The following is a 26,179-nucleotide window of genomic DNA, read 5'->3' as shown; positions in this document are numbered from 1 at the left end:
GTCACTCCATATACAGTATTTGAATCGTCTTCGTCTCTAAGAGAATGGCCTCACACGTTAGCAGACCCAGCCTGTCCCATTTTGTATGGATGCATGAGTATGATGTTTCATACGATTGTCACAACAAAAACTTATAATAATCATTATAGTTGTATATTTTGGTACTTGGTAGGCACCGGATTTAACTGATTATCATCCTTGTTTTGTTTTTGAGCAGATCTATATATTTTGTTTTGTTATATATCGTGTCCAAATGTTGTGGAATTATAATTAAAAAGAAATTTATAAATTCACGTTTCTTCGTTTCGTTAACTCAGACGTTGAAAACTGAAACTTATGTGTTCGATGTTTTCCTTTGATTTTATTATATCTAAGATTGGTCCAATGCTATATACGCGTGCCAATTAATTACCAGATGTTATAAAATGCATGTCGACATTTTTAAATGCATTGCTTTATAGTTTTTTGTTTGTTTGTTTGTAGCTTTGTCACGTATTTCAAGTCGCCATTTCACATATGCGTTAACTCGTTAAGCAATATATGTAACCACTCAGTTTTAAAAAAAAAAAATATGTAACCACAGCAAACAAGAACTCTCTTTTGGTCAGATACTCATAATCATAAATATCTCCACTTACAAAAGTCCCATACGTAACCTAAAAATTTCACATTTCAAATTTCAGAAAATTCAAATATAGAAAGGTAAGATTTGATTATTTCTTCGGTTTCACCTAACACGGGAAGCAAATCAAAGTGGTGTCCATGATCGAGCACAAACCGTATGTAAGCTAATGATTACATTTTGTATGTATTTTATATGTGAAGAAGAAAGAAAGTTTATTTCTTACATAAGGTTTTGTATTAATTAAGATAGTACATTGAAACAGTAGTTATATCAAACAAAAATCAAGATTGAAATTCTCAGTCGTGGAAGATATTTATTTTCGTTCACATAGTTGATTTGATATTTGATTATCGAGTAAATGATTTAAAATTTTCAGCTTTGGTAGATATTTAATATAGTTGACCATGGTATGCCATCTATGTGCAGTTCGTCAGATCGTCCCTCAGTTTGTTTCGTAATGATAGACCAAAATCGTTCTACCCAATACCATATAGTAGTATACTTTTAAAATATAACAAAAGTTTTGTCCAATAATCGAAAACAGTCTAAGCATGGTTTAGTATTTTTTGTTGGAAACGAAGTATATACATGCATATACTTTGCAAGAGTTCATAGATTTAGTCACATATATTCGATACTTAAATCTGAAAACATTATTTATAATCAACAAGTTATATCAAATTATGCATAAGAAAATATTTTTTTAATATTTATATTGATTAGGAATAGGTAAAATGAAATATTATAATGATATGTTTGCATCACAGAAACCAAGTTTTATTGGAGACCACAACAAACCAAGCAAGTCGAAGACAAGATTAAAGTATAAAGTTTTCACAAGCAGACACTATTTAGTTAATAATATTATCTACATCATTAAATCGACTACAAGAATTCACGTGACTAAGACAAATGTGCACTTTAAATTAACAAACAATAATCTCATCGGCAATGCAAGTTTTCTCTTTTGCTTTCACGATTCTCACTCTTACATATTCTTGCGTTTCTCTAAACCTTTAATTTCTCAATTTGCTCTCTTTTTTTATCAATTCCTGACATTATGATACAATCAAAGACAAATAATGCAGTTAAAAGCATTGATAATTGCAACTTAAAAGACCAAATCCAACTTTAAGCATATGCATGATCACACTTTTCAGACAAAACTTGCAAAGAAAAAGATCACGCGCTCTCATTGCATAAAAATGTTGGCTGGGCTTTGGATTCTTCTATCTTAAACCACTTTAGTGAATTTATTAGTGTTATGGGCTTTTTAGTTAAAAGAAAATAGAGAGAGATAAAAGGCCTTTAGTTTCTTAATGGGCCTTTTCTAACAAACAAGGCTTAAAGCCCAGTAACAAACGCTGAAACTAGGGTTTTATATATCTTCTTCTCTTGACGCACAACGCAGCAGAAACTCATCTCATCGAGACAGTGAAACAAACCCTAGTTCGTCAAGATGGGGCGTATGCATTCGAGAGGGTTCGTCAGCTTCTTCTTTATCACCATCTTCAAGCCTTAGTTTTTTTTTCTTATCTCTTCTTCTTATTGTCATTTTGTGTTATGCAGAAAGGGTATCTCCGCATCTGCGTTGCCGTACAAGCGCTCACCTCCGACATGGCTCAAGACCACGGCCCTTGATGTAAGAAAAATCCTGAGACTTTTGATTCTTTGTTGAGACATTAGCTTCGGTTGTTGTCGTTTGGGTTTAAAGTTGATTCACTTAGCTTACTCTTAGTATTAGGACAAGAACTTTGGTTTTGTTCCATTGTCTGAAAAGTATTTAATTTGATCTGATCATTAAATGGGTTTTGTTATTATTAAAACAGGTTGATGAGTCGATCTGCAAGTTTGCGAAGAAGGGTTTGACACCATCTCAGATTGGTGTGATTCTTCGTGACTCTCACGGTATCCCTCAGGTGAAGAGTGTCACCGGAAACAAGATCTTGCGTATTCTCAAAGCTCACGGTTTGTGTTTTTAGCCCTTTTATTACATCTCTTATTTATTTGCCTTTTATGTAAACTTAAAAGAGTGACGGCATTGTATTGTTGTTGTTATTTGTGAAAAGGTCTTGCACCTGAGATTCCTGAGGATCTGTACCATTTGATCAAGAAGGCAGTTGCTATTCGCAAGCACTTGGAGAGGAACAGGAAGGACAAGGATTCCAAGTTTAGGTTGATTCTTGTTGAGAGCAGGATCCACCGTCTTGCCCGTTACTACAAGAAGACCAAGAAGCTTCCTCCTGTCTGGAAGTAGTAAGTGCACACTGTTACCTGCCTATTTAAATGAAAAATGTGTTCTGTTTTGATGTTTGATCCTGACATATATGTTTTTTTTTTATTTGCAGCGAGTCTACTACTGCTTCTACCCTTGTGGCTTAGATCATGGTCAAGAGCACTACTGTTTCTTTTTGCTGTCTTATTATGAACTTAGTTTCTATGCTTCTCAGTATTTTGTTTTGTCAAGTGACAATGATGTTTTGATGATTTCAAGTAACCAATGTGTTTCAATCTATTGTCAGAATTGCTTATGCCGTGTTTAATCTATTATCATTTCAAGTTACCATATGTGCAATTGAAATGAAACTTAAATCAAGATTATAAATTATAACTATTGCAACTCTGAACTAATATTGATTTCATCAACCAAAAATACAGAAGTGTACAAAAATCAGAAATGTATTTGTTGCCTACTAGACCAAGACTCTATCTTTTTGAAGTAATCAACAGACACTACACCATCAATGCCTTCAGTCAGAACCACCTTATTGTCTGAAATGTAGAAAGCAGTTCCATCTATATAGAAAGATCAAAAGTGAAATGTTTGAGGCAGCATAGCAAATCAGCAATATTGAATTTGAGTTCTAGTACTAAAGTTATACACCTTCAAGAGCTTTCTTGATGTCTAGGAAGATCAAGACATTAACATCTCTTCTCATGCCTTCATCAAAATCATATCAAATTGTAATTAGATAAATGAGTGTACGCAACAATAAGATCATAATCTTACCATTTATCACTTCACCATCTGTTGGCACACCACAAGAAAAGTGAATATGCAGCCTATTCATACGCTTAAGCCAGACGCTAAAATAGATTCCAAATGCACATAAGCATAAACTTAATTATATCATATAACAGAGTTTAAAACTTTTTCAACAAACCATTTTTTAATCAAATCACACATAAGGGACAAATAGGAATCACCAAAAAGCCATTTATTTATATAGGTTTTATTACACAATGGCTTATTATTATTATAACTGAAGAGGGTTTTCTTAACTTGATGATGATCATCATCACTGTCCCCCCCCCTGTGTTTGGTAACTTTATTCTCAAGTTCATCTTGTTTGGCTCCAACGATCCTGTCAACCTCTTTACCATTTTTCATCAGCACAAAAGTTGGCATCGCCGTCACGTCGAACTCTTTAGCCACCTCCTGAGAACATCGATCATCCAGTAAGTAAAAAGTTTCATCAGTTATTACTATAAATAAACAAGAAGAAATAAATACCAACTTTGAGTTAGCCTAGTAATAAAGGGGTTGCGGCTGCCACTTGGATTCAATTCACGGGTTCCCGATAAAGAGGTGAAAACACTTTTTTTTATACCAAAAAAAAAAGGAATGAATACTTACGGGAAGCTCATCGACATCCACCTTGACGAAGCTAACATCAGTGAACTTGACAGCCATGTGTCTGACCGCGGGCTCGAAGGACTTACAAGGCCCACACCAGCTTGCGGAGAAGTCAATCACCAGCTTTTCTCAAAAAACCCAAGTATCATCAGTTCAATTCTATATATAACTCGGTTGCAAGATCAGATCGATACGTACCAGCTGGTTCGAATCTTTCATCCCGTTGAAGTGAAGCTGCCACTGAGCTGATGAGCTCAACTTAGTGACGCCACTATGCTCGGATTCATTCCCTTCACCTGCCCCCAACATATTTGATATTGCAGTTCCCATTCTCTCTCTCTCTCTCTGAGCAAGTAGTATGAGGCGGATAATAATTACACTTGAGTGAGACCCACGCTATCTTATCTGGTCTACGATGCACACATCCTGCCGTTTCAATTTTGTTTCCACACATCCTGCCGTTTTTAAAAGTTTCACACTACTAAGTACTAATGCTACCAACTCATATCAGATTCAAGGTACATACTCTTCTGTGTTTCATCTTTAAAATTGTTTTATTTGACCTTCACACTCACTGAAACAGTTACGTACACGACAAGTTAATCAAATAAAACCCTCGAAAAATTACTCAAACAAACGCATTTTCAAAGATGATCGATCAAAAACAATCATCTCGCTGCAGCTTCCTAAACCCTTTATTAAGGCCCAAAACTGATTCAACGATTGCATCTCACTCAGTTCATTACAAGCAAACACACTCTTAAACACACACACTTTGTTCTTCTAATAAATGTTACAGTGGCAACAGAGAGAGAAAGAAACACATTCTCACATTTGGATTCAAAGGAAATGATCTTTTTAGTGCTTTGTGATACTTTCAAGGACTTGAAAGTAGTCAGGGAAAGTCTTTCTGGTGCAGCCAGGATCCCTGATGGTGACTGGAACATCAGCACATGCTGCAAGCGAGAACGCCATCGCCATTCTATGATCATCATATGTATCAATCTCCGCCGGTTTCACCTTCGCTGGTGGAGTTATCACACAATAATCAGAACCCTCTTCGACTGTAGCTCCAAGCTGCACGCAAAGACCACAAAAAAGTTATGCAACGACTAACTTAGAATGAGGAGAGAAAAGGAAACTTACCTTTCGAAGCTCAGTGCAAATGGCTATCATCCTTTCTGTCTCCTTAACTCTCCAGCTAGCCACTACATTGACCAAATAGAGTTAAAGCAACCATGAATCTTTTAAAAGACGCTGATTCAAAGAGAGGGTTTTGCTTTACCATCTCTGATGGTGGTTGGACCATCGGCAAAGAGAGCAACAACGGCAAGAGTCATGGCTACATCGGGCATTTTATTCATGTTGACATCAACAGCACGCAAGTGTCTCATTCCAAAAGCATCTCTAGATGGTCCAGTCACAGTCACACTGTTCTCTGTCCATGACACTTTACATCCCATTTTCTCAAGTACCTCTGCGAATTTCACATCTCCCTTTGAGATTCATCACAAAAAAATAAACGAAAATGAGCTTAGATTCTTCAAAACATGTTACACACAACTTTGAACTAATCAACTTTGCACACGAATTACGATAATTGTTAAATTTTCTGTTTTATATTATTTAATATAATGAATTAGTAAAAACTGGAAAATTTATTTAATATATACATTGAAAATGTAAAATGACACTTTTAATGAGACAAAATTTAAAAGCTAAAATGACACTTAATACAAAACGGAGGGAGTATAATATTTGATGATTCAGAGTGGAGAAACTACCTGGAGGCTAGTTGTTCCACAACCTTCAACAGTGACGGTTTCACCGGTAATAGCAGCACCAGCCAAGAAGTAGCTAGCACTAGAAGCATCACCTTCTACATAAGCATTACCAGGCGACCTGAATCAGTTTTGCCATTTGGTTAATCAGTCATTTTCTTCAATCTAATTCTTAAGTTAAAAGAACTCATTACTTGTACTTCTGACCGCCCTTGACAAAGAAACGATCCCAGCTATCACTATGCTCGGCACTAACACCAAAACGTTCCATCAACTTCAATGTCATTTCAACGTAAGGAACAGAAATTAGTTTATCAATGATCTCAATCTCCACGTCTCCAAGAGCTAAAGGAGCTGCCATGAGCAGGGCAGTCAAGTATTGACTACTGATTGATCCAGAAAGCTTCACCTGAAAATGCAAAACATGTAAAATATCTCACTCAAGAAACCATACATGCAGGGCCGGCTCTAAAATGGGGACCGTAGACGATTTATTAAAAGTTTTTCTAATTTTTTAAAAACTATTTTGGGGCCATATACTAAATTTTTTTCAAAATATTTGGGGGTTAATAGGCTAATGTTTCACTTAGTGATGCCCACGGCCCTGCAAGGAATCGAGAAAGATTGCTAATCACTTTCACACCAGTTCCCAATTCCTTTTTTTAAGATCCATCAACTCACAACAACAAACTAAAAGATGTAATAATGTGAAGCAAAGGCTGTGATGAACAAAGACTGCTGCAAACAAGATCACCTTTCCACCGGGAAGGCCACCATTAGCATTGACACGAACAGGAGGACAGTTAGTGCCGAGAGTACATTCAACATCAGCACCAAGCTGCTTAAGACCAACAACCAAATCTCCTATAGGTCTCTCCCTCATTCTAGGCACCCCATCAAGCACATAACTAGAAAACAAACCAAACTAAAAGCATCAAACACAAAATCAATTTCTTGACAATAACAAAAAGCTCCTTAACCTTTACCTTGCGTTGCCACCTGCAGCAGTAACGGCAGCGGTGAGTGGACGCATGGCTGTTCCTGCATTCCCAAGGTACAACTCAATATCACTCTTGGAATCTAAGGAAGCTGGGAATATTCCACCACATCCTTCAACTACAGCACGGTTGTTTACCCTGTCACGTTCCACGTTAAGCCCCAGCTTCTTCAACGCATCAAGCATGTAGTTGATGTCATCACTGTTCAACAAGTTGTCCACTACAGTAGTTCCCTATAAATAAATAAAAACAAACTTTCTTCAGTCTCAAACCGAAAGATGCAGACTAGACTGGTGAAACATCGGCCTGTAACCTCCAAAATGGTTGGAAAATTTTAAATATATATACAGTATATAGGCTTTTAAATTTTTTTTAAATTATATATAAATTCTTACTAAATTGTCTATAGTTCCCAAAATCTCAAAGCAAGGCCTAACACTAATCAAGTATATGTACTACCTCAGAGAGAGCGGCAAGAAGGAGGATCCGATTGGAGAGAGATTTGGATCCGGGTAGCTTAATGAGACCCGAGATTTCTCTAATGGGTTGAAGCACAATCTCTGAAGCTTTCTCGGCCGTGGAAACGGAAGCTGTTACCTTAACCGGTCGAATAACAGAACCGTTTAGCATCGTTCCACTCTTCTTTAGTCCCCACGAAGAAGCTCGAGGCTGCTGCGTCTTCAGGGAGACAGAGGACGGTGATTTGTTTTGGTTTGATTTGGAGAGATTGGAGATGATAACACATGGGTTCTGCACGCCATGGCAGATTCTGCTAGATTGCGCCATTGATTGAATTTCGAAAGATTAAAAATGTAAACTTTTCTATAGAACTGTCGTCTCCTTTGTTGTTTGTAATGACGGCTTTACAAAGAACATGAGTTTGGTGAGGGGGGGGGGGGGAGAGGCACCCATCAAATTCTTCACCAACCCCAACTCTACGATGGTGTTTGAGTTTTTTTTCTAGTAGCCAATAATAATGTGCCACGTCTTAAGTACTTTCTCCACGTCGGATATTTCAGACAGCAAGTGGATTTTCTTGTAGTTTTGGTAGGTGAGACTGAAAAAGAGCCTTTTTAAGATCTTGGGTCATTTTAATGGGCCTTCTAACAAAATAAACCCATTAACCACTAATGAGAAACGGGATATATCTTCCAAAGTGCTTAACCCAATCGAATTGACTCCGGTTTTGTTTTTTCAGTTGTTCGGCACAAACCGAAATATTTGAACCGAATCGGACCGAGCAAGTTGATGAAATAAAGCAAACACGCTCACAACTCATCCATGTCATTAAATCTCGAGTGTGAATCTCATAAAACTAGGGAAATTTTTGTAGAACCTGCCTAAAGGTTAATATTAACATATGCAAAAAATGTACAATAAATTTTTGTTGGTGAAGGGCATAGTTAACACGCAGCGCCAATTTGTTTTTTGGTTAAAAACCGTCGTTAAAGTGACTGACAGGCTGCAATTTATAGAATCGCAACCTGTAAGGTCAACACAAAGGTCTATATCAAGCACACTAAGCGTAATGAATACAATTTCCATTTCCTTCTCAGATTCTCCATGTAGCCGTTATATCCTTTATCATCCGACACTAAAACAAGACGTTCTTCATAGTCTCTCTGATCCATTCTTATACAAAGGCTCATCTGCAACCTGAAACAAACTTCGCTAACCATCTGTGTGTTGTCGAAGTTTCACAATCTCTCTAATATGGCTTAAGATACTATTTAGAGAAAGGAATAAATATTTTCCAAAAATTATTTAAAAAATAAGAATAACATTAGCAAAAATTAATAAAAAAACACAATGATAACGAAAAAGCAAGAAGAGGCCAAGAAGATACATAACAAGTGTTGGAGAACATATATAAATCCACAAGCATTTGTTATTATTAATATGATAATTACATATATAATTTTACGAGCATTTGTTATTATTAAATATTCATACACTATTCATATTCGCAGACAACCACCTAGTATTATTGATTTTACATAAGGTTGATGTATAATAGTATAGATATAAAATCTTAGAGGGAATAAAAATTTTACTAGGTGATGATAGCATTTCATTTTTCTTTTTTACACCTAGTATTAATATTATTAGCATATATGTAAAATCTTACACAGGGTTGATCAGTTATATGTGATGATAGCATAGTTTTATTTTTTATCACAAAGTTTTGATGATAGCATTTCATTATTAACAACCACCTAGTATTAATATTATTAGTATTAATGATAGCATAGTTTTATTTTACTAGGTGATGATAGCATATTTTTATTTTTCATATTTTTTTTGTAACTGGCTTAAATTTTTCATTTTTTTATCACAAAGTTTTGATGATAGCATTTCATTGTTTTTTCAGAATAAAAATTTTACTATTAGTAATATTTTCATTTTATTGATTTTAAACACCAAAAATTAAAACTAAAATCTAAAACCAATCAAGTTTTTCAAAAAACTAAAATCTACTACAAAATCAAAAACTAAAATCTAACAAACCAAAATCCAAAAACTAGAAACTAAAATCCATTATATAAAAACTAGCAAAACAATTATCACTTTAGTATTATTTTCCGAAATCTGAATCGGTTTTACTTTTTCGTTCTGTCAATTATTTTTGTTGTATTTTATCTTTTGCTTGTATTTCTAAGCAGCTCCACCTCGTATCGGAGATATTAAATATTTCTTCTTCACTAGTCACCAGAGTATGTTCGATTTTTTTAGTGTTATTCTTTTTCAAGGTAGAACATCTCCGTATTATTGAGGAGTTGAATTGGGTGGGGATGTGTTCAATTAAATTGATTCAGAGTATGTAGAATCGAAGTAATCTCTGTATGAGAAATGTTCTACTTTTGAATCCACTCATCTCAGCGGATGATTCAGCAAAAGGCGTTTCGAAATGGTACGTTTCCAAATGGTACAAGGAGCTAAAGCAAAGGTGGTAAAAAAGATCGGCGACAAACTTGATAAGAGACTGTAGCATTTCAGCATCATAATCTCAGCAATAGACACGTGTGGAGTCCCCTGGATGTAAGAAAATTTGTTAGTAGAATACAACAGGGTATAGTTAGAACTATTTAGTCATTTGAAGACAATTGAATTTTTACATAACATTAACAGCTCATGTACAAGTGTCAACACTAAGAACATGCCCAACAATAAAAACTTGTTACGAATTCTAAAAGAAAAAAACAATTGATATTATACTAATATATTTACTTTTCATTTTTCTTTGTAAAACAGAACCAATAAATATGTGACACTTATGTTTGTTGTACTGGAAATTTTTAAAACTTAATTAAGAAATTTTCAGTTTTTCTGTCAAATATTCTAAAAGAATAAACAATTAATATTATACTAATGTATTTACTTTTCATTTTTCTTTATAAAACAGAACCAATAAATAGGTGACACATATGTGTGTCAATATTGGAAGAGCATAATTAACTTTTCAATTTTTTCTTTATTTAACTTTCCGTTATTTTAATTGTTTTAATCTTAAGAATTTGTGTTTAGAACCTACCGATAAACATGCTCTAAGCCATTCTTAACTAAATGTGTTCAACCTTTCTACTTTCTAGTAACAAATCGATAGGGACTTACATCAATAGCCCAGCCAGGTTTATCATTTTCAGCAGGCACAAATTAAACGCTTGATAGATATTGGATATTGCTTTAGTGGCCTACACAGCACAAAAATATATATGCAATAAACTAATCAACAATTCAAGAGAGACTCTTGATTACGAACCCAGGTCCAATTAGCTTAGGTGTTAGCCTGCCCTTTCCTCAGTTTCCCTCTAAATTTCTGCTTTTCGTTTTTTGTTTGGTGATGGTATTGGTTTAAGTTTGTTTTGCCCTTTCCATGTACGTGGACTATTTATTACAAGTAATTAAAAACAATCGGTCAAAAAATGTACATGTATTCTCATGCGTGCAGCTTGTTTATGCCTTCTTTCATACTATTTGCTAGTGTGGTTTTTGTAAAGACACATGATATCTCCGATTATAACCCATCATAAATTATCTCATAGTATTTGCTAGTTTATGCCTTCTTTCATACTATTTATAAGCTAGTGTGGTTCTAACGATCTTCAGTCTATTATAGCTACAGCTGCATTTGTTCTTTTTCTTTTGCGTGCGATAAAATTAATATGTATGACATATAGAACATATATGTGCAGTGCAGTGCAGCATGAAAACATATCTATATATATGCATTTGCAGATAGGTGTTAATTAGTGCTTATAATACGTATTATTTAACGTGATTATGATAGTTGCATTCGCACAATCGCACCCAAAAAGAACATGACTGGTGACAAACTAAATTTTAACAATAATGTATTTTAATAAAAATCAGGTTATATCATTTTTTTGTCCACCCTATCGCTTTTGTATTTACGTAAAAATTGTCATTACAAAGGTGAGACTTGAGAGTGCCGAGTGCTATATTAATGTGGCCCTTGTGGATTTAGTAGAAAGAAAAGAAGTGTCCTTGTTGAGGTGAGAAATGTTGCCAAAAACGATATTGTGTGTTTTAATGTTTTGTAAGTACTATATCCGTGATGTAATTTTGTGAAAGGAATATTTTGTGATAGTACTCAAGTTGGTGACTACCTCTACATATATTGATTGTATTTTATATTATTTTGAAGAAGAAATCTCAATAGATGAAGTCTAATTAGTTGAAAAGAAGTGTTTCAAAAAAAAAAAGTTGTTGAAAAGACTAATTAACGTCTAAACTCCAGAGGTCAAAGTCATATCGTTATTTCATCGTCAGATGAAGAAGAAAAAAACATGTAAATTAAGTTAGTTACCAATAAAATAAGGAAAGCTTCTTTGGGGGTCGTGTTTGAAAGTCAACTTCGACCAGATGATAAGTTGGTAATCTACCCATAGATTGAGACATGTCTACGTTTCTTACTCTCTGCTAGTTTTTGTAACTTGTTTCTTCCGTCGATGTTACGTGGGACGCAGATACTTGTTTTGATCGGCAACGTTTCAAGAATCCAGAGCTTGGATGATACTAAAGTTAACCTTTCAACAAACCTACAAAAGTGTATTTTTTTATATATAAAAGTGTAATTTGAATAATGCAAGTAAACCTTAAATGTAATTTGCGCAATCAATTCTGTTTTTGGATTCTTATATCAAATCAGAATTTTATAAAAGTCTAATTAAGTGAGCATTATAAGGAATGAAAATAAACAAAGTTATGTTTTGTGCAAGTGATTTTGTAAATGTATATTTTCTATTTAGACGTTGACGCTTACTTCTTTGGCAGGCTATAGCCGACCACAGTCTATTATGTATATGGAAACCTTAGCTTAGGCCTTAGCTACGCATAATTTGATCATATTGTGTCCAAAGTCTTGATCACTAAACCTAATTAAAAATACATAGATTGTATTACGTTAGATAGTTTTCAGTCCTTATTCATTTCATCTTTTAAATGTTGACGTATGAAGATTTTTTTAGTAGGAGAAACATATATAGCTGTGCGTTGCATGCATGTAAACCAATTATTCAACCACTTAATAATCATATTTTGGATAGCTATCTTAACATGTTTACCAAAAAAAATAAAATTGGAATAAAACCTTTAATATACTTTGCTTTCAGATTTCAGACTGACCTGCAATCGCTAGAGTACTACGTCCTCTCAATTTGTTTTAATTTTCAACAAAGAAATATACTACGTTAAATCAATATTTTTTTTCTTAGCAGCTTAAGTATATAATTAGTTTGACATATGTAAGATTTTCACCAGTCCAGAAATTTCGTGGTTTAGTTCTACTTCTACCCCTAAACTTTCCTCTTCCAAACCGTTTAAGACTCAGGAAGTATTGTGGTGGGGTTGGGGAGTTTTTCATTCTTTTTTATCAATAAGCTATATGAGCATTTCTTTGTTTTTGGGGCTTGGAGCTTTATGGCATTGGGTTGGACGTTTGGTTTATGTATTTCTAGTTTATCTGGTTCTGGTTTTATGCTGGAAGAAATTTGGTGTTTTTGATGTTTCTTGTATCTCTCGTTGGATATGTTTGATATGGACTATGAGAGACTTGGTACTGTACTGGTATATATTTAGGTGGAAGGAGAGATATTGGTCTTTGGATGGTTCTCAGGTTTTTTGGAATCTGAAAATGGATCATGTAAGGAGCTTGCAGATGTGGTCTCTGGTCTCATCAAACCGGAGACGGCCACATCGCGCATTAGTTGGATTTGGACATGGAGGTCATCAGCGAGTAGTGGGATATAGAGATTCTCTTGGACTTGGATATGGAGTTCAAAAGTGGGTACTTGGACATATGGTTTTGTTATGGATGAAGTTCTTTTATAAACAACGTATTATGGGAATTTTTAGATCATCATGGCCTTATGTTTTGGAGTTTCCCCGATGCCACAAAGGATCACTTTTAATGGGTTTTATGAATTGGTGTAATATTTTCTTGCTCATGATATGGAGCAGGAGGTTTATAATTTATTTAAATTATAACTTTAGACAGATTTTTTTGTTACGTATTAAAGGCTTTACGGAGGATGCTCGAGGTGCTTTAATGGGATCTTATATGGTATTTGGAAGAATAACGAATCACAACAGATGGTTGGAAATTAGGAATTTGTTGTTGGCTAGAGACCATTCTAATATTTTATTTCATCACGGGACACACAAGTGTTTTCTTTGGAGGTTTCAAGGAAAATTATTATGGGATGGTGAGATAGTAAAGTTAATAAGCTTGACGGCGTTAACGTGGCGGAGAGCCTTTTTACTATGGGGGTTGGAGAGTTCAGGGTATCATTACATCCAATTTTGTCAGCTCAAAGGAGTCTTTCTATATATTTTTTAAATGAGAGCACTAAGTTGGAATTGCCGAGGAATGGGAAGTAAGTGGACTATAAGTTATTTAACGGAGATATGGCATAAACATAAGCCAGATTTTTTATTTTTAACGGAGACAAAGCAAGAGTTTGAGTTTGTCCAGAAATTTCAATCTCATTTCGGATTTGATAATCTGGTCACAGTGGATCCAGTGGGACGAAGTGGTGGACTAGCGCTTTATTACAATAACGAGTATCAGGTTAATGTTTTATATTCAAGTAATCGAATGATAGATGTGGAAGCAGTGGCTCTTGGAAAAACGGTATATATGACGTTTGTGTATGGAGATCCAGTTCAAGACCTACGAGAACAAGTGTGGGAACGTTTAACTAGATATGGAATTTCGCGATCCGAACCTTGGTTTATTATTGGTGATTTAAATGAGATCACAGGAAATCATGAAAAAGAAGGTGGAGCTTTGAGAAGTGCGAACTCATTTGTTCCTTTTAACAATATGATAAGGAATTGTGGTTTACTGGAGTTTCCTGCCAAAGGAAATAAGTTGTCATGGCAAGGAAGAAGAGGCAAAGGCAAAGGGGCAGTAATGGTCAGATGTCGTTTAGATCGTGCATTAGCGAATGAGGAGTGGCACACGCTATTCCCCTGTTCGTATACAGAATATTTAGGGTTGGTGGCATCGGATCACCGCCCAGTGGTGGCTTACTTAGAAGATAAAGTTCTCAGGAGAAAAGGACAGTTTAGATTTGATAAGAGATGGGTTGGACAAAAAGGCCTTCTGGAATCAATTACAATGGGATGGTCCGATAATAGTGAAGGAACAGGAACTGGTATAGTGGCAAAAATTAGTAATTGCCGCCATGAAATAGCCAAATGGAGGAAAAATAATCCACCTTATGGGAAGGAAAAAATATCAGACTTACAGAAAGCTCTTGAAGAGGTACAAACAGATGATACTAGATCTCAGGAGGATATTATGGAGGTGTCTAGGAAGTTGCAAGAGGCATACAAGGACGAAGAGGAGTACTGGCATCAGAAAAGTAGAAATATGTGGTATTCATCTGGAGACCTCAATACAAAATTCTATCACGCTTTAACTAAGCAACGAAGGGTCCGTAATAGGATCGTAGGGCTATATGATGTTGAGGGAAATTGGATTACAGCGAATACTGGAGTAGAGAAAGTTGCGGTTGATTATTTTGAAGAATTATTTACTACAACTTCTCCATCGGAGTTTGATGATTTTCTCTCAGAGGTAACACCGGGCATAACTCCACAGATGAATCAACGATTATTGAGGATAGCGACAGAGGATGAGGTCAGAGAGGCTCTGTTTATGATGCATCCAGAGAAGGCTCCAGGACCGGATGGTATGACAGCTCTGTTCTTTCAACATTCATGGCATATTATTAAAGTAGATTTGGTGGAGATGGTGAATGATTTTTTGGTGTCTGGAGAAATGGATACAAAGTTAAATATTACTAATATTTGCATGATTCCAAAGACAGAGAGACCTACAAGGATGACGGAGTTGCGACCTATCAGTTTATGTAATGTAGGGTACAAGATTATTTCGAAAGTTTTGTGTCAACGGTTGAAGGTATTGCTACCTTCCCTAGTTTCAGAAACGCAATCGGCATTTGTGGCAGGGAGACTGATCTCTGATAATATCCTTATAGCACAGGAAATGTTTCATGGATTACGGACTAATGAGGCGTGTAAAGGAAAGTATATGGCAGTCAAAACGGATATGAGTAAGGCTTATGATCGGGTTGAATGGGACTTTATTAAGGCATTATTACAAAAAATGGGGTTCCATGCTCATTGGATTAAACTAATGTTGGAATGTATATCATCAGTTCAATATCGGGTTCTTTTAAATGGCCAACCTAGAGGACTTATTATACCACAGAGGGGCTTACGTCAAGGAGATCCGTTATCTCCCTATTTATTTATTCTGTGTACCGAGGCATTGATATCAAATATTAAGAAGGCGGAGAGGGAGAAACAATTAACAGGAATAAAGGTGGCCAGGGCATGCCCTTCAATATCTCATCTGCTTTTTGCGGATGATAGTCTCTTCTTTTGTAAAGCTAAAAAGGAAGAGTGTCATACTATTCTAAAGATCTTAAAGGAATATGAGAAAGCTTCGGGTCAACTAATAAACTTTGATAAGTCTTCAATTCAATTTGGACACAAAATTGAAGAATCTGTCAGACAGGAGCTAAGAGATATTTTGGGCATACAAAATCTGGGAGGAATGGGAACATATTTAGGATTACCGGAGAGTCTTGGGGGTTCTAAGATACAAGTTTTTGTCTTTGTTCAAGAACGGTTAAATAATAGGGTCAATGGTTGGACTTTTAAGTTCTTTACGAAAGGAGGAAAAGAGGTGATTATCAAATCCGTGATTACGGCTTTGCCAAATCATGTGATGTCGTGTTATCGTTTACCCAAGGCTACTGCAAAAAAATTGACGAGTGCGGTAGCACAGTTTTGGTGGAGCCCATGCGGTAGTACAAGAGGGATGCATTGGAAATCATGGGACAAAGTATGTGTAAGTAAGGAAGATGGAGGTTTAGGTTTTAAAGATATCACTGACTTTAACACTGCGATGCTTGGTAAACAATTATGGCGGCTGATAGAAAAGCCAAATACTTTATTTTCTCGAGTTTTTAAAGGTCGGTACTACAGGAATGCTTCACCCCTGGAACCGATTCGTTCATACTCTCCGTCATATGGTTGGCGGAGTATTGTTTCTGCTAGATCTCTGGTAAGCAAAGGACTAATCAAAAGGGTGGGAACAGGATCTTCTATATCAGTATGGAATGATCCTTGGCTCCCAACCACTCGCCCGAGACCAGCCAATAAAAATCAACACAATCTTTACCCAGACCTTACAGTGGAGTCGCTTATTGATCCTCATTTGCGACGATGGAATTCGCAGGCGATTCAGGCTTTGGTGGATCCACAGGATGTGAAATTAATAGAGAGTATACCATTGAGTAGAACTCTGATAGCAGACAAGGATGGATGGCATTTCACAAATAATGGAAAATACACGGTTAAATCTGGATATCAGATTGAAAGGATATATCCAGATAAGGCAAAACCACCAGTAGTGTTTGGACCCACAGTGAATATTTTGAAAGCATATTGCTGGAAAATACGGTGTCCACCAAAGATTAAACATTTTCTATGGCAATTGGTGACAGGTTGTATAGCAGTCAAGAAAAATCTGCATAAGCGAGGGATACCCGGCGACATTGTTTGTGCAAGATGTGGTGCGGAGGAGGAATCGATCAACCATGTGTTTTTTGAATGCCCTCCTGCACTTCAGACATGGGCTCTTTCAAAGATTCCAACATGTCCAACATTGTTTCCAACAAGTTCTCTCTTTGTGAACATGGATCATCTTTTTTGGAGAGTTGTTCCACAGATGGAGGATCATCAGTTTGCATGGATACTATGGTATATATGGAAGGGAAGAAATAATAAAGTTTTTAGTAATATGGATGTGGATCCGTTGGATACCCTTAAACTGGCTGAAGCGGAATCAAAACTTTGGGCTGAGGCTCAAATTTTGAATGATAACAAGAGGATCCAACCGGTAGGGGCAATGATTCTTCCGTCAATCCCAGGAAGATGGTGTTTTACGGATGGTTCCTGGAAAGAAAATGATATTTTTTCTGGCCAAGGATGGTATAGTACTCTAGAGGGATTTGCGGGTTTGATGGGTGCAAGGAATGTTCGGGCGTCACTTTCTCCCCTTCATGCAGAAATGGAAGCCTTGTTATGGGCAATGGAATGTATGAAAAACTTACGACAATTTCAGGTTACGTTTGCAACGGATTGTTCTCAATTGGTGAAGATGGTTTCAACACCAGAGGAATGGCCAGCATTTGCAAGTTATTTGGAGGATATAAACAGCTTGAAAGAGAGTTTTTCCCACGCAGAGATTATCTATGTACCAAGAACGCATAACAAGAAGGCGGATAGCTTAGCCCGTAGCGCTAGGAAGGAAACGTCTTTTGTAGTTCACATGGATCAAGATCTCCCAGTTTGGTTCACAGAGTCTATATGAGTCTGTAAAGTTGATGACAAAAAAAAAAAAAGTTCTACTTCTACCTAATAATTTCATAATTTATGAGCGTGGGAAGCAGAAACTGTGACCATATATGTTGTCGACTTGTTGCATGCTTGAAAGTTACAAACTAAGTTGAACCAATCCTGGTCCAGAAGTTTTCTTTTTAGTTTTGATCAGTATGAACATTATAAAATATTAATATTTAACTAGAGAAACTTTATGATGAATCTTGCTTGTGGTGCATCTGACTAAGTGATTATGTACACACAAAATACAAGAAGTTTGCCGATCCATTTGTATATATCTTACCAGGATACAACATGAACACGTAATATGATTAAACAGATTTTTCAAGAAAAAAAAAAAAAGATTTTTCAAGAAAATACAATTCATACATTTTCTTTTCACCGTTATATTCTTCTTTATTTTGTTGTCATCCATTATAGAATACTTAAAACAAACAAATTATTTTGATTTGATGTTTTTTTGGTCAATTTTATTTATTTATTTTAAAAAATATTATTTATTTGATGTTTAAAAAGAATTGTGTAAATGGCTGGCTAAATGAGTCGTATACTTGTTGAAAGAAAGCAGTGAAACTTCGAAGTTGACGCGCGTCCACGGTTGATTAGCCTTTGAAGATGGCGATTACACACTGTCTCTGCCAGCATATAATTTTTTTTATCTGTTAGAGCATTTTAATGGACGAATTTCTTAATTGATCTTATAAGTAAAATATTTCTTTTAATTTAGTTTAATTTTAAATTATAAAAATAAAACCAATAATTTTTAAACAAACGATAGATGGTTTTTCATATAACAAATCCCCTTCGAGAGAGAGAAAAAAGACAAAAAAAAAAAAAACAAATCCCCTTCGTTTTCTCTCTTCCATTTTTTCTACATTTAATATAATAACTTGTTAAGAAATTCCCATTCGGAATGCATATACCCGTCGATTGTGTCAACTACTCAAATATTACATCATATTGAAAATGATACGTATAAAATTCGATTGTGGACTGACTAGTTAATTTTTTCCGACTAAAATTAATTTTAAATAATTATTCAACTACTCAAATTACAGTTTATTATATACTTATCAACAAAAATTATTATTATTATATACACGTCAAAAATTATAGCCCAAACAAGGTAGATAAATTATCTCAGCATAAAGAATATATGACGGCATGACTATTACCAGTCCATTGGTTGGTACTTGGTACAAAAATATATGAAATTACATTATTTGTTAAATAAAAAGCATAAAGCCACCAACACATCTATATAAACACATCAATTCAAGAAACCAATCTCATCTTCCAATACCTTCAAACACAAACCTCACGGTTTTCAAAACGTTTGGCCTTATAATGGCTTTTCGAGTTTATCTTCTGACATTTGTGTTCCTATGCATATTCTTGGCATCGACCGTTTCCGGGTATAACTCAAAACACGTGAAAGCGTGGTGCAGCAAAACTCCAAACCCCAAACCATGCGAGTATTTCTTAACCCACAACTCCGACCAAAAACCAATAAAATCTTTGTCCGAGTTCCTCAAAATCTCAATGAAACTAGCTCTAGACCGAGCCATCCTCGCCAAATCCCACGCATCCACACTAGGACCGAAGTGCCGCGACACACGTGAAAAAGCTGCATGGGAAGATTGTCTCAAGCTCTACGACTTCACCGTCTCTAAAATCAACAAGACGATGGACCCAGACACGAAGTGCTCTAAAACCGACTCTCAAACATGGCTCAGCACGGCTCTAACCAATCTCGACACTTGTAAAGCCGGGTTCTTAGAGCTAGGTGTTACCGATTTTATCCTTCCTTTGATGTCAAACAACGTCTCAGATCTTATATGCAATACACTTGCCATTAACAAAGTTCCTTTCAACTACACCCCACCGGAGAAAGACGGGTTCCCTTCGTGGGTCAAACCCGGTGACCGGAAGCTTTTGCAAAACTCAACACCTAGAGATAACGTGGTTGTGGCTAAAGATGGGTCTGGTAATTTCAGGACGATTAAAGAAGCGATCAACGCTGCTTCGGGGAGTGGTAGGTTCGTGATATATGTGAAGCAAGGCGTTTACAGTGAGAATCTCGAGATACAAAAAGATAATGTCATGTTGAGAGGTGATGGTAAAGGGAGAACGATTATCACCGGAAGCAGAAGTGTTAGAGGAGGATCGACCACGTTTAAGTCAGCTACTGTCGGTACGTATGGTTACAAAACAAAAACAAAAAGATAAATAATATTTTATTTATTTTCATGAGATATATATATAGGCTTTACTGTTTAGTTTGCCAATTGTTACGTGCATGAACAACAAGTATACGCGTCCTATATGTTATACAGATTCAAGCTTTTAGATGCTGTCGTTGCTTCTCGTTGGTATTCAAAAGCATACGCAATCCTCTATTATTACTACACAATAATTTACAATGTCATTAGCGTGAAGTAAATAAACAAATTATATGTTTTGACAGATAATCCACGAAATGACATAATCTATAGGAATTGAAAATTTTATTTGTATAACTGTCTTTTGCATTTATGCTTGATTTATTTTATATTATTTCAATAAAAATGGAAAACAATTTTTCATTTCACAGATTTGATGATTAAACTAAAAATAAAGTGAAATGATTTTGTCTCTTCCTTTTCATTTTTCTTCTAGTTTGTTAAATTTACTAGCATGCCATACATGTTATGATAGTATAACAAATTAAATGATAATTCAACTGGTACAGTTAAAAGTAGTAATTATTTGCTACATTTTTCTTACATAATTGCAGCGGCTGTCGGAGACGGGTTTATAGCACGTGGAATAACGTTTAGAAACACAGCGGGAGCGAACAATGGACAAGCAGTAGCTCTAAGATCCGGATCGGATCTATCCGTTTTCTACCAATGCAGTTTCGAAGGTTACCAAGACACACTATATATACGTTCACTCTAACCGCCAATTTTACAGTGACTGCGATGTTTACGGAACAGTAGATTTTATATTCGGAAACGCAGCCGCTATTTTCCAAAACTGCAACATTTTTGCACGTCGTCCACCTGGTCGCACCAACACAATCACTGCCCAAGGAAGATCCTATGCGGATCAAAACACTGGTATTATTATTCACAACTCTCGTGTCACCGCAGCTTCGGATCTCCGACCCGTTTTAGGATCCACCAAAACTTATTTGGGTCGACCATGGAGACAATATTCTAGGACGGTGTTTATGAAGACTTCTCTTGATAGTCTGATTGATCCACGTGGATGGCTTGAGTGGAACGGTAACTTCGCTTTGACAACTTTGTTTTACGGTGAGTTTCAGAATACGGGTCCGGGTGCTTCGACTTCAAGTCGGGTCACATGGCCTGGATTCCGGGTCATTCGTTCTGCCACTGAGGCTTTGCAGTTTACTGTTGATAGTTTCATTGCTGGTAGCTCTTGGATTCCCTCATACGTGCCGTTTACTTCTGGTCTTTAAAGAAATATATCTGATTAATTCAAATATTATATGATGCAAATTGTATATATACGCAATTGATTGGTCTATTACAGAGAATAAATATTGTTTAGTAAGATTGGAAACTCCCGTATAATTATATAGTAGTTCCATAATTTTGTTTTTTCTTCAATTATATTGTATTTGCATTTCTAAAATACTTTATTACATGATTATTAGTTTTTTGGTAAATTGTAAATTACATGATTATAAATTAAGGAATCTTCAAAGCTACTATATATCAGTTATACATATACTTACCAAGACTCTGGTGTCGGAATGTCCTAGTGATCGTATGAGATTCACAATACTGCTGCCCATTTGGCCATGTGTGTATAATACTAAAAATAAAAAGTCACATCATCTGGTTAGTTTTTATGTACTGGATAGATCCATAATAGCCAGTCTTTAGTGGACATCCCTCCATCTAAACACCAAAAAGAACGATTAGAGATATAAGAGTAGATGAATCTCCTGAAGGAAAACTTGAAGAAAAAGACTGACAACAACATATCTATATGAATCTCTGTGTGTCAAAATCAATGTACACAACTGCAAATTCTTATTTTACATGTCCATATCAATACATGTAAAAATTTAAATCCATTTGTTATTTTGTACCAAGATTACAAAAATTGGGGGTTTAAAGGGGATAAGACTTTTGTTACTCTTGAGTCTTGACATTGGAATTTTTTTAAAAAAAAAACAAAGCAAAAGTGCTCAGTAACTTTAACAAAAAAAAAAAGTCAAATGATTTACCATTGGGTGAGTATAAGACTAAAGACTGAAAGAGGAATAAAGCCCAAGTAAAAACCAAAAGAGAATAAAGCCCAAGCCCACTGTCAGCATCACTCGACTAGGATAGTAAATTCGTAATTTCAACGGGTCCGGATACTCCAACTTCGAGTTTTCGGATCCTTCCCTCTCCCTTAGAGTCTCCGAGTCTCACTAAGTTAATCTGAGAACAACAGAGAAGAAGAAGAAGAAGAAGAAGAAGAAGAAGAAGGTGATCGGATCTGAAACCGACGAAGATCGGAGATGACGGAATCGAGCCTGGATCTGCAGGAATCCGGCTGGGAGGAGCTCCGGAGAGAAGCTCGCAAAATCGAAGGCGATCTCGACGTCAAGCTCTCCTCTTACGCCAAGCTCGGCGCCAGGTTCAATCAAGGCGGTTCGTTACCTTCTTCACTGATCACGTGTGGGCTGTGTGATGTAGAACGGATCGTATAGTGTAATCCCTAACGTTAGGTTTCAGGTTATGATTCTAGTTTGCTTCATTGGTAGGTTATGGTGTTGATGGTGGATCACCTGGAGGATCATGGAAGTCTATGGAGATTGAGATTCAGTCTTTGCTTGAGAAGCTGTTGGACATTAATGATTCCATGAGTAGATGTGCTGCCTCTGCTGCACCTACAACCTCTGTTACGCAGAAGCTTGCTAGGCATAGAGATATTCTTCATGAATACACTCAGGTTTTGGAAGCTTTCTAATCTCAATGCGACTTGGATTATATTGCAAAGTTGATGTGTAGAACATAGGGCCACATAGGGGAAGCATGATACTGTAACACATTGTTTTAGTATAATGCATCTGTTTCATTAGTCTCATTATTTTGTTTGTTGAAAGGCATACTAGTGTGGGTTTTGTTTAGTGATATTTATGCAGTGATATGAAGTTATTTGTGTACATTTGATCATATTCCAATCTCAATGCCACTTGGAGTATATTGCAAAGTTGATGTGTAGAACATAGTGCCACATAGGGAAACATTATTACTGTTAACACTTTGTTTTCGTGTCATGCATCCGTGGTTAAGTGCTATTTGCAGTCCCATTTGTTGGTAAATAGGAATAACCTTTTGAACTAGTGTGGGTTTCGTTTAGTGATATGCTTATGCATCTGTAGTGAGCTGAAGTTATGCGTGTTATAGGACCTATCTTCTCGCCTGTAATGTACTTTCCAATGTAAATTTTATAGGAGTTTTGAAGGATATAAGGAAACAACAAACTTTGGAGTTTATTGATTATTCTAGTCTTCATTTACATCCCAATACCTTTGGAGTATATTGCGAAGTTGTTGCGTGAAACATAGTGCCACATAGGGAAACATGATACTGTAACCCATTGTTTTCATATCATGCATCCGTGATTTAAGTGGTGAAAGGCATAACCTTTTGCACTTGTGTGGGTTTCGTTTAGTGATACTTATGCGTCTGCATTAATATGAATCATGTGACCTTTCTTCTCGCCTGTAATGTATTTTGTAATGTAAATTCATAGGAGTTTCGAAGGATAAAAGGAAACATAAGCTCGATGAGGGAACATGCTGAGCTCTTGAGTTCTGTCAGGGATGACATAAGTGAGTATAAGGTATAAGAATCCTATAGTCTCCTAGTTTAGAGAATGAGTAGATAGACATTCTTCTATGGCCACCATTTGATGGGATGCTTCTTCAGGCTTCTGGTAGTATGTCACCAGGTGTGCAAGTGTTAAGGGAGAGAGCTTCGATCCATGGAAGTATATCCCATGTAAGATTCTTTCTTTAACCATGGCTTTTTGTAATTGTAAAATGTAACTTAAATTATCTAATGATGATGTTATGGTCCTTATGGAGAATATACTAATCATTCAAGAATCAATTTGGCTGCAGATTGATGAAGTCATTGGCCAAGCTCAAGCGACAAGAGCAGTTCTTGGCTCTCAACGCTCTCTGTTTTCAGATGTTCAAGGGAAAGTGAAAAATCTCGGAGATAAGTTCCCAGTGATTCGTGGCTTACTTGGTATCTCTATTCAACCTCTTTATATGATATTCTCAACTAATCTAGTTAAATTATCCTTAAGCAACTTTGTCTTCTCCATTTATAGGTTCAATTAGAAGAAGACGATCTCGGGACACACTTATCCTCTCAGCTGTCATCGCTGCTTGTACCTTGTTTATAATCATCTACTGGCTCTCGAAATAAACAGTAATGTTCATATACCTAAAAGCCCATTAAGGGTATGACTGGTTTTCCCGCTACCACCCGCGAACGCAGCTTTTGCGGTTGGTAGCGGTTGCTGACGTTTTGCAACAATCGCTCAAACCGCTCTAAACCGCTCCAAATCGCTCCAAATCGCTCTGAACCTCATAAATTCAAAAGCTGGTTCCAGCTAGCGTTTGCGGTTGCGGGCGTTTGCGGGAGGATAAAAAAAAATTATTTTTTTTCCAAGCAATATAAATACAAAAATAAAAAAATTCAATAAAAAAATTAAACTGAAATTATAAAAATGCTAAAATATATCAATTAAATTTTAATTAATATTATAAAACTTTAAAATAAAAATATTTTCTATATTTTTAAAAAATTTAAACTATAACTTTCTAAATATAAATTTTATATTTATTATAATATTATTATTTTTGATATTTTTATAATTGTATAAAATGTAAATATTGTTAATTTATTATTTAACTGCTGCTGCATTTGGTAGTTAACCAGTCATAAGTATCCCGCAAACGCACAAATTTCTAACCGCATAACCAGTCGTACAAATCTCTTAAAACCGCTAGAAACCGCAACCACCCGCATCCGCAAACTCCCGCAACCGCAACCGCAACCGCTGCGGTTAAACCAGTCAGGCCCTAAGACGATCCTCTATCCGATTTTTCCAAGTTTTTTTTTTTTGTATTTTGCCGGTTTGTTGAGTTGTGTTTGTACTTTATAGTAATGTTACATTCTTAATCATAAAAAGCTTAAAATTCCAAAACACATTTTTCACAACATCAATGATCAACATCCTTATGACATCAGTCAGGTAAGGTACTTGTTTTTTTTCCGGCCCTACTACAGACAATGTGGTCCAATAAACACTATGCTCTGTTCTTTTGTTAGATAATTTTGTTAGTACCTATCCTCTCGACCACAACACACTAGTACGAAAAAAGTAACCCAACTCATAAATTGATACTTCGTATTACATTTACATCCGCTCAGGTTATAAAATCTAAAGGGCTCTCTCTTTATTAACGAGTGGGGACACACTTCTCTGATCATGATCCAGTCCTTGTATTTATTTTGCTCCCCTGTACTACATATAGTTTCAACAAGTTTTCATCAATCGGTTTATACCGGTTTAGAGATATTGTGGTGGTCAAGAGCCCTCATCTCGACTTCTTGCGGATTAGGTTAGCTTTCAACCCTAAAAAGTGGTTGTGTGTACCTTAAAAAATGTAAATATCAAAAGTAATTTTGATAAAATCGGGTTAGTGGATTGTAACATCTCTAATTCGATCCAAGTATATAATCGATATATATTTGTAGATGTAGTCTCGTAGACAATATAGGTAGGTTAAACGAGGAAAGTAACTAGAGTTGCTCCCACACATGCTTCGTTTACTAATACTAATTGTGGTCTGAATATTGTTTATGAGTGAGATTGTAATTTAGCTTTTGGCTTTATATCACTGGACGTAGGACTAGGAATCAGAAGCTTTTTTAAAAACAAAAGCTTGTTAGATTCTACGCTTCCCAATGGGAGACCGTTTCTTACGAACTTTAAGACAATAAGACACTTAAAAGAATCAGAAAAGGTTCGGTTTCTCTTCTTGGTTAAAAGTGAAAAAATCATTATAACTTTGTGAAGATAAGATGGTGTCGTGTCGATAGTATATAGTACCCATCACCTATATTCGATAACTCACGGATCAGGGGAT

The 26,179-nt window shown here is 35.9% G+C and overlaps 4 protein-coding genes and 1 pseudogene across 9 annotated transcripts; 3 read left to right on the top strand and 2 right to left on the bottom strand.

Moving 5' to 3' along the window:
• Window positions 1–1,979: 1,979 nt before the first annotated feature.
• Window positions 1,980–3,188, top strand: LOC106391931 (40S ribosomal protein S13-2-like). Its single transcript, XM_013832672.3, has 5 exons — window positions 1,980–2,107; window positions 2,195–2,267; window positions 2,455–2,593; window positions 2,695–2,881; window positions 2,974–3,188. Exons 1-5 carry the CDS (start codon window positions 2,085–2,087, stop codon window positions 3,005–3,007), a joined length of 456 nt encoding a protein of 151 aa, XP_013688126.1. The 5' UTR covers window positions 1,980–2,084; the 3' UTR covers window positions 3,008–3,188.
• Window positions 3,189–3,206: 18 nt separating this feature from the next.
• Window positions 3,207–4,716, bottom strand: LOC106391932 (thioredoxin H2-like). 5 transcript variants are annotated; one of them, XR_007339307.1, is made up of 6 exons: window positions 4,461–4,716; window positions 4,263–4,385; window positions 3,909–4,064; window positions 3,636–3,712; window positions 3,510–3,566; window positions 3,207–3,421 (listed from the first exon to the last, which is right to left on the bottom strand). XR_007339307.1 is itself a non-coding variant. In XM_048778813.1 (5 exons), exons 1-4 carry the CDS (start codon window positions 4,590–4,592, stop codon window positions 3,642–3,644), a joined length of 423 nt encoding a protein of 140 aa, XP_048634770.1. In that variant the 5' UTR covers window positions 4,593–4,716; the 3' UTR covers window positions 3,207–3,566; window positions 3,636–3,641. The 5 variants fall into 5 exon arrangements, 2 of the variants coding, with proteins under 2 accessions (XP_048634770.1, XP_048634771.1); XR_007339308.1 differs by having other exon boundaries at window positions 3,636–3,653; XR_002664282.2 differs by having other exon boundaries at window positions 3,636–4,064.
• Window positions 4,717–4,960: 244 nt separating this feature from the next.
• On the bottom strand, window positions 4,961–8,012 carry LOC106391933 (3-phosphoshikimate 1-carboxyvinyltransferase, chloroplastic). The gene is made up of 8 exons (XM_013832677.3): window positions 7,501–8,012; window positions 7,030–7,274; window positions 6,798–6,951; window positions 6,238–6,452; window positions 6,047–6,164; window positions 5,548–5,758; window positions 5,409–5,470; window positions 4,961–5,339 (listed from the first exon to the last, which is right to left on the bottom strand). Exons 1-8 carry the CDS (start codon window positions 7,825–7,827, stop codon window positions 5,121–5,123), a joined length of 1,551 nt encoding a protein of 516 aa, XP_013688131.2. The 5' UTR covers window positions 7,828–8,012; the 3' UTR covers window positions 4,961–5,120.
• Window positions 8,013–19,280: 11,268 nt separating this feature from the next.
• On the top strand, window positions 19,281–21,564 carry LOC106369510 (annotated as a pseudogene).
• An 840-nt stretch (window positions 21,565–22,404) lies between these two features.
• On the top strand, window positions 22,405–25,235 carry LOC106391935 (Golgi SNAP receptor complex member 1-2-like). 2 transcript variants are annotated; one of them, XM_013832680.3, is made up of 7 exons: window positions 22,405–22,658; window positions 22,772–22,959; window positions 23,767–23,856; window positions 23,943–24,014; window positions 24,137–24,266; window positions 24,352–24,483; window positions 25,114–25,235. In XM_013832680.3, exons 1-6 carry the CDS (start codon window positions 22,526–22,528, stop codon window positions 24,447–24,449), a joined length of 711 nt encoding a protein of 236 aa, XP_013688134.2. In that variant the 5' UTR covers window positions 22,405–22,525; the 3' UTR covers window positions 24,450–24,483; window positions 25,114–25,235. The 2 variants fall into 2 exon arrangements, with proteins under 2 accessions (XP_013688134.2, XP_048634769.1); XM_048778812.1 differs by lacking the exon at window positions 25,114–25,235 and having other exon boundaries at window positions 24,352–24,579.
• Window positions 25,236–26,179: the final 944 nt, after the last annotated feature.

The sequence above is a fragment of the Brassica napus genome, chromosome A4 (genome assembly GCF_020379485.1).
Source record: "Brassica napus cultivar Da-Ae chromosome A4, Da-Ae, whole genome shotgun sequence".
Classification (NCBI taxonomy): Eukaryota; Viridiplantae; Streptophyta; class Magnoliopsida; order Brassicales; family Brassicaceae; genus Brassica; species Brassica napus.
The sequence above is the reverse complement of the archived record's forward strand: the minus strand, read 5'-3'. Positions and strand labels throughout refer to the sequence as shown.

Coding starts and splice junctions, on each gene's coding strand:
- LOC106391932 (XM_048778813.1), bottom strand. CDS start 4,592: ATGGGAACTGCAATATCAAATATGTTGGGGGCAGGTGAAGGGAATGAA. Junction 4,386..4,460: donor TGAAAGATTCGAACCAGCTG/GTACGTATCGAT, acceptor TTTTGAGAAAAG/CTGGTGATTGACTTCTCCGC. Junction 4,065..4,262: donor TGGATGTCGATGAGCTTCCC/GTAAGTATTCAT, acceptor CGATGTTCTCAG/GAGGTGGCTAAAGAGTTCGA.
- LOC106391935 (XM_013832680.3), top strand. CDS start 22,526: ATGACGGAATCGAGCCTGGATCTGCAGGAATCCGGCTGGGAGGAGCTC. Junction 22,659..22,771: donor CGCCAGGTTCAATCAAGGCG/GTTCGTTACCTT, acceptor CTTCATTGGTAG/GTTATGGTGTTGATGGTGGA. Junction 23,857..23,942: donor ATGACATAAGTGAGTATAAG/GTATAAGAATCC, acceptor ATGCTTCTTCAG/GCTTCTGGTAGTATGTCACC.
- LOC106391933 (XM_013832677.3), bottom strand. CDS start 7,827: ATGGCGCAATCTAGCAGAATCTGCCATGGCGTGCAGAACCCATGTGTT. Junction 6,952..7,029: donor GCTGCAGGTGGCAACGCAAG/GTAAAGGTTAAG, acceptor TTTGTTTTCTAG/TTATGTGCTTGATGGGGTGC. Junction 5,340..5,408: donor TTTGCACTGAGCTTCGAAAG/GTAAGTTTCCTT, acceptor CTTTGCGTGCAG/CTTGGAGCTACAGTCGAAGA.
- LOC106391931 (XM_013832672.3), top strand. CDS start 2,085: ATGGGGCGTATGCATTCGAGAGG. Junction 2,268..2,454: donor TCAAGACCACGGCCCTTGAT/GTAAGAAAAATC, acceptor TTATTAAAACAG/GTTGATGAGTCGATCTGCAA. Junction 2,594..2,694: donor GCGTATTCTCAAAGCTCACG/GTTTGTGTTTTT, acceptor ATTTGTGAAAAG/GTCTTGCACCTGAGATTCCT.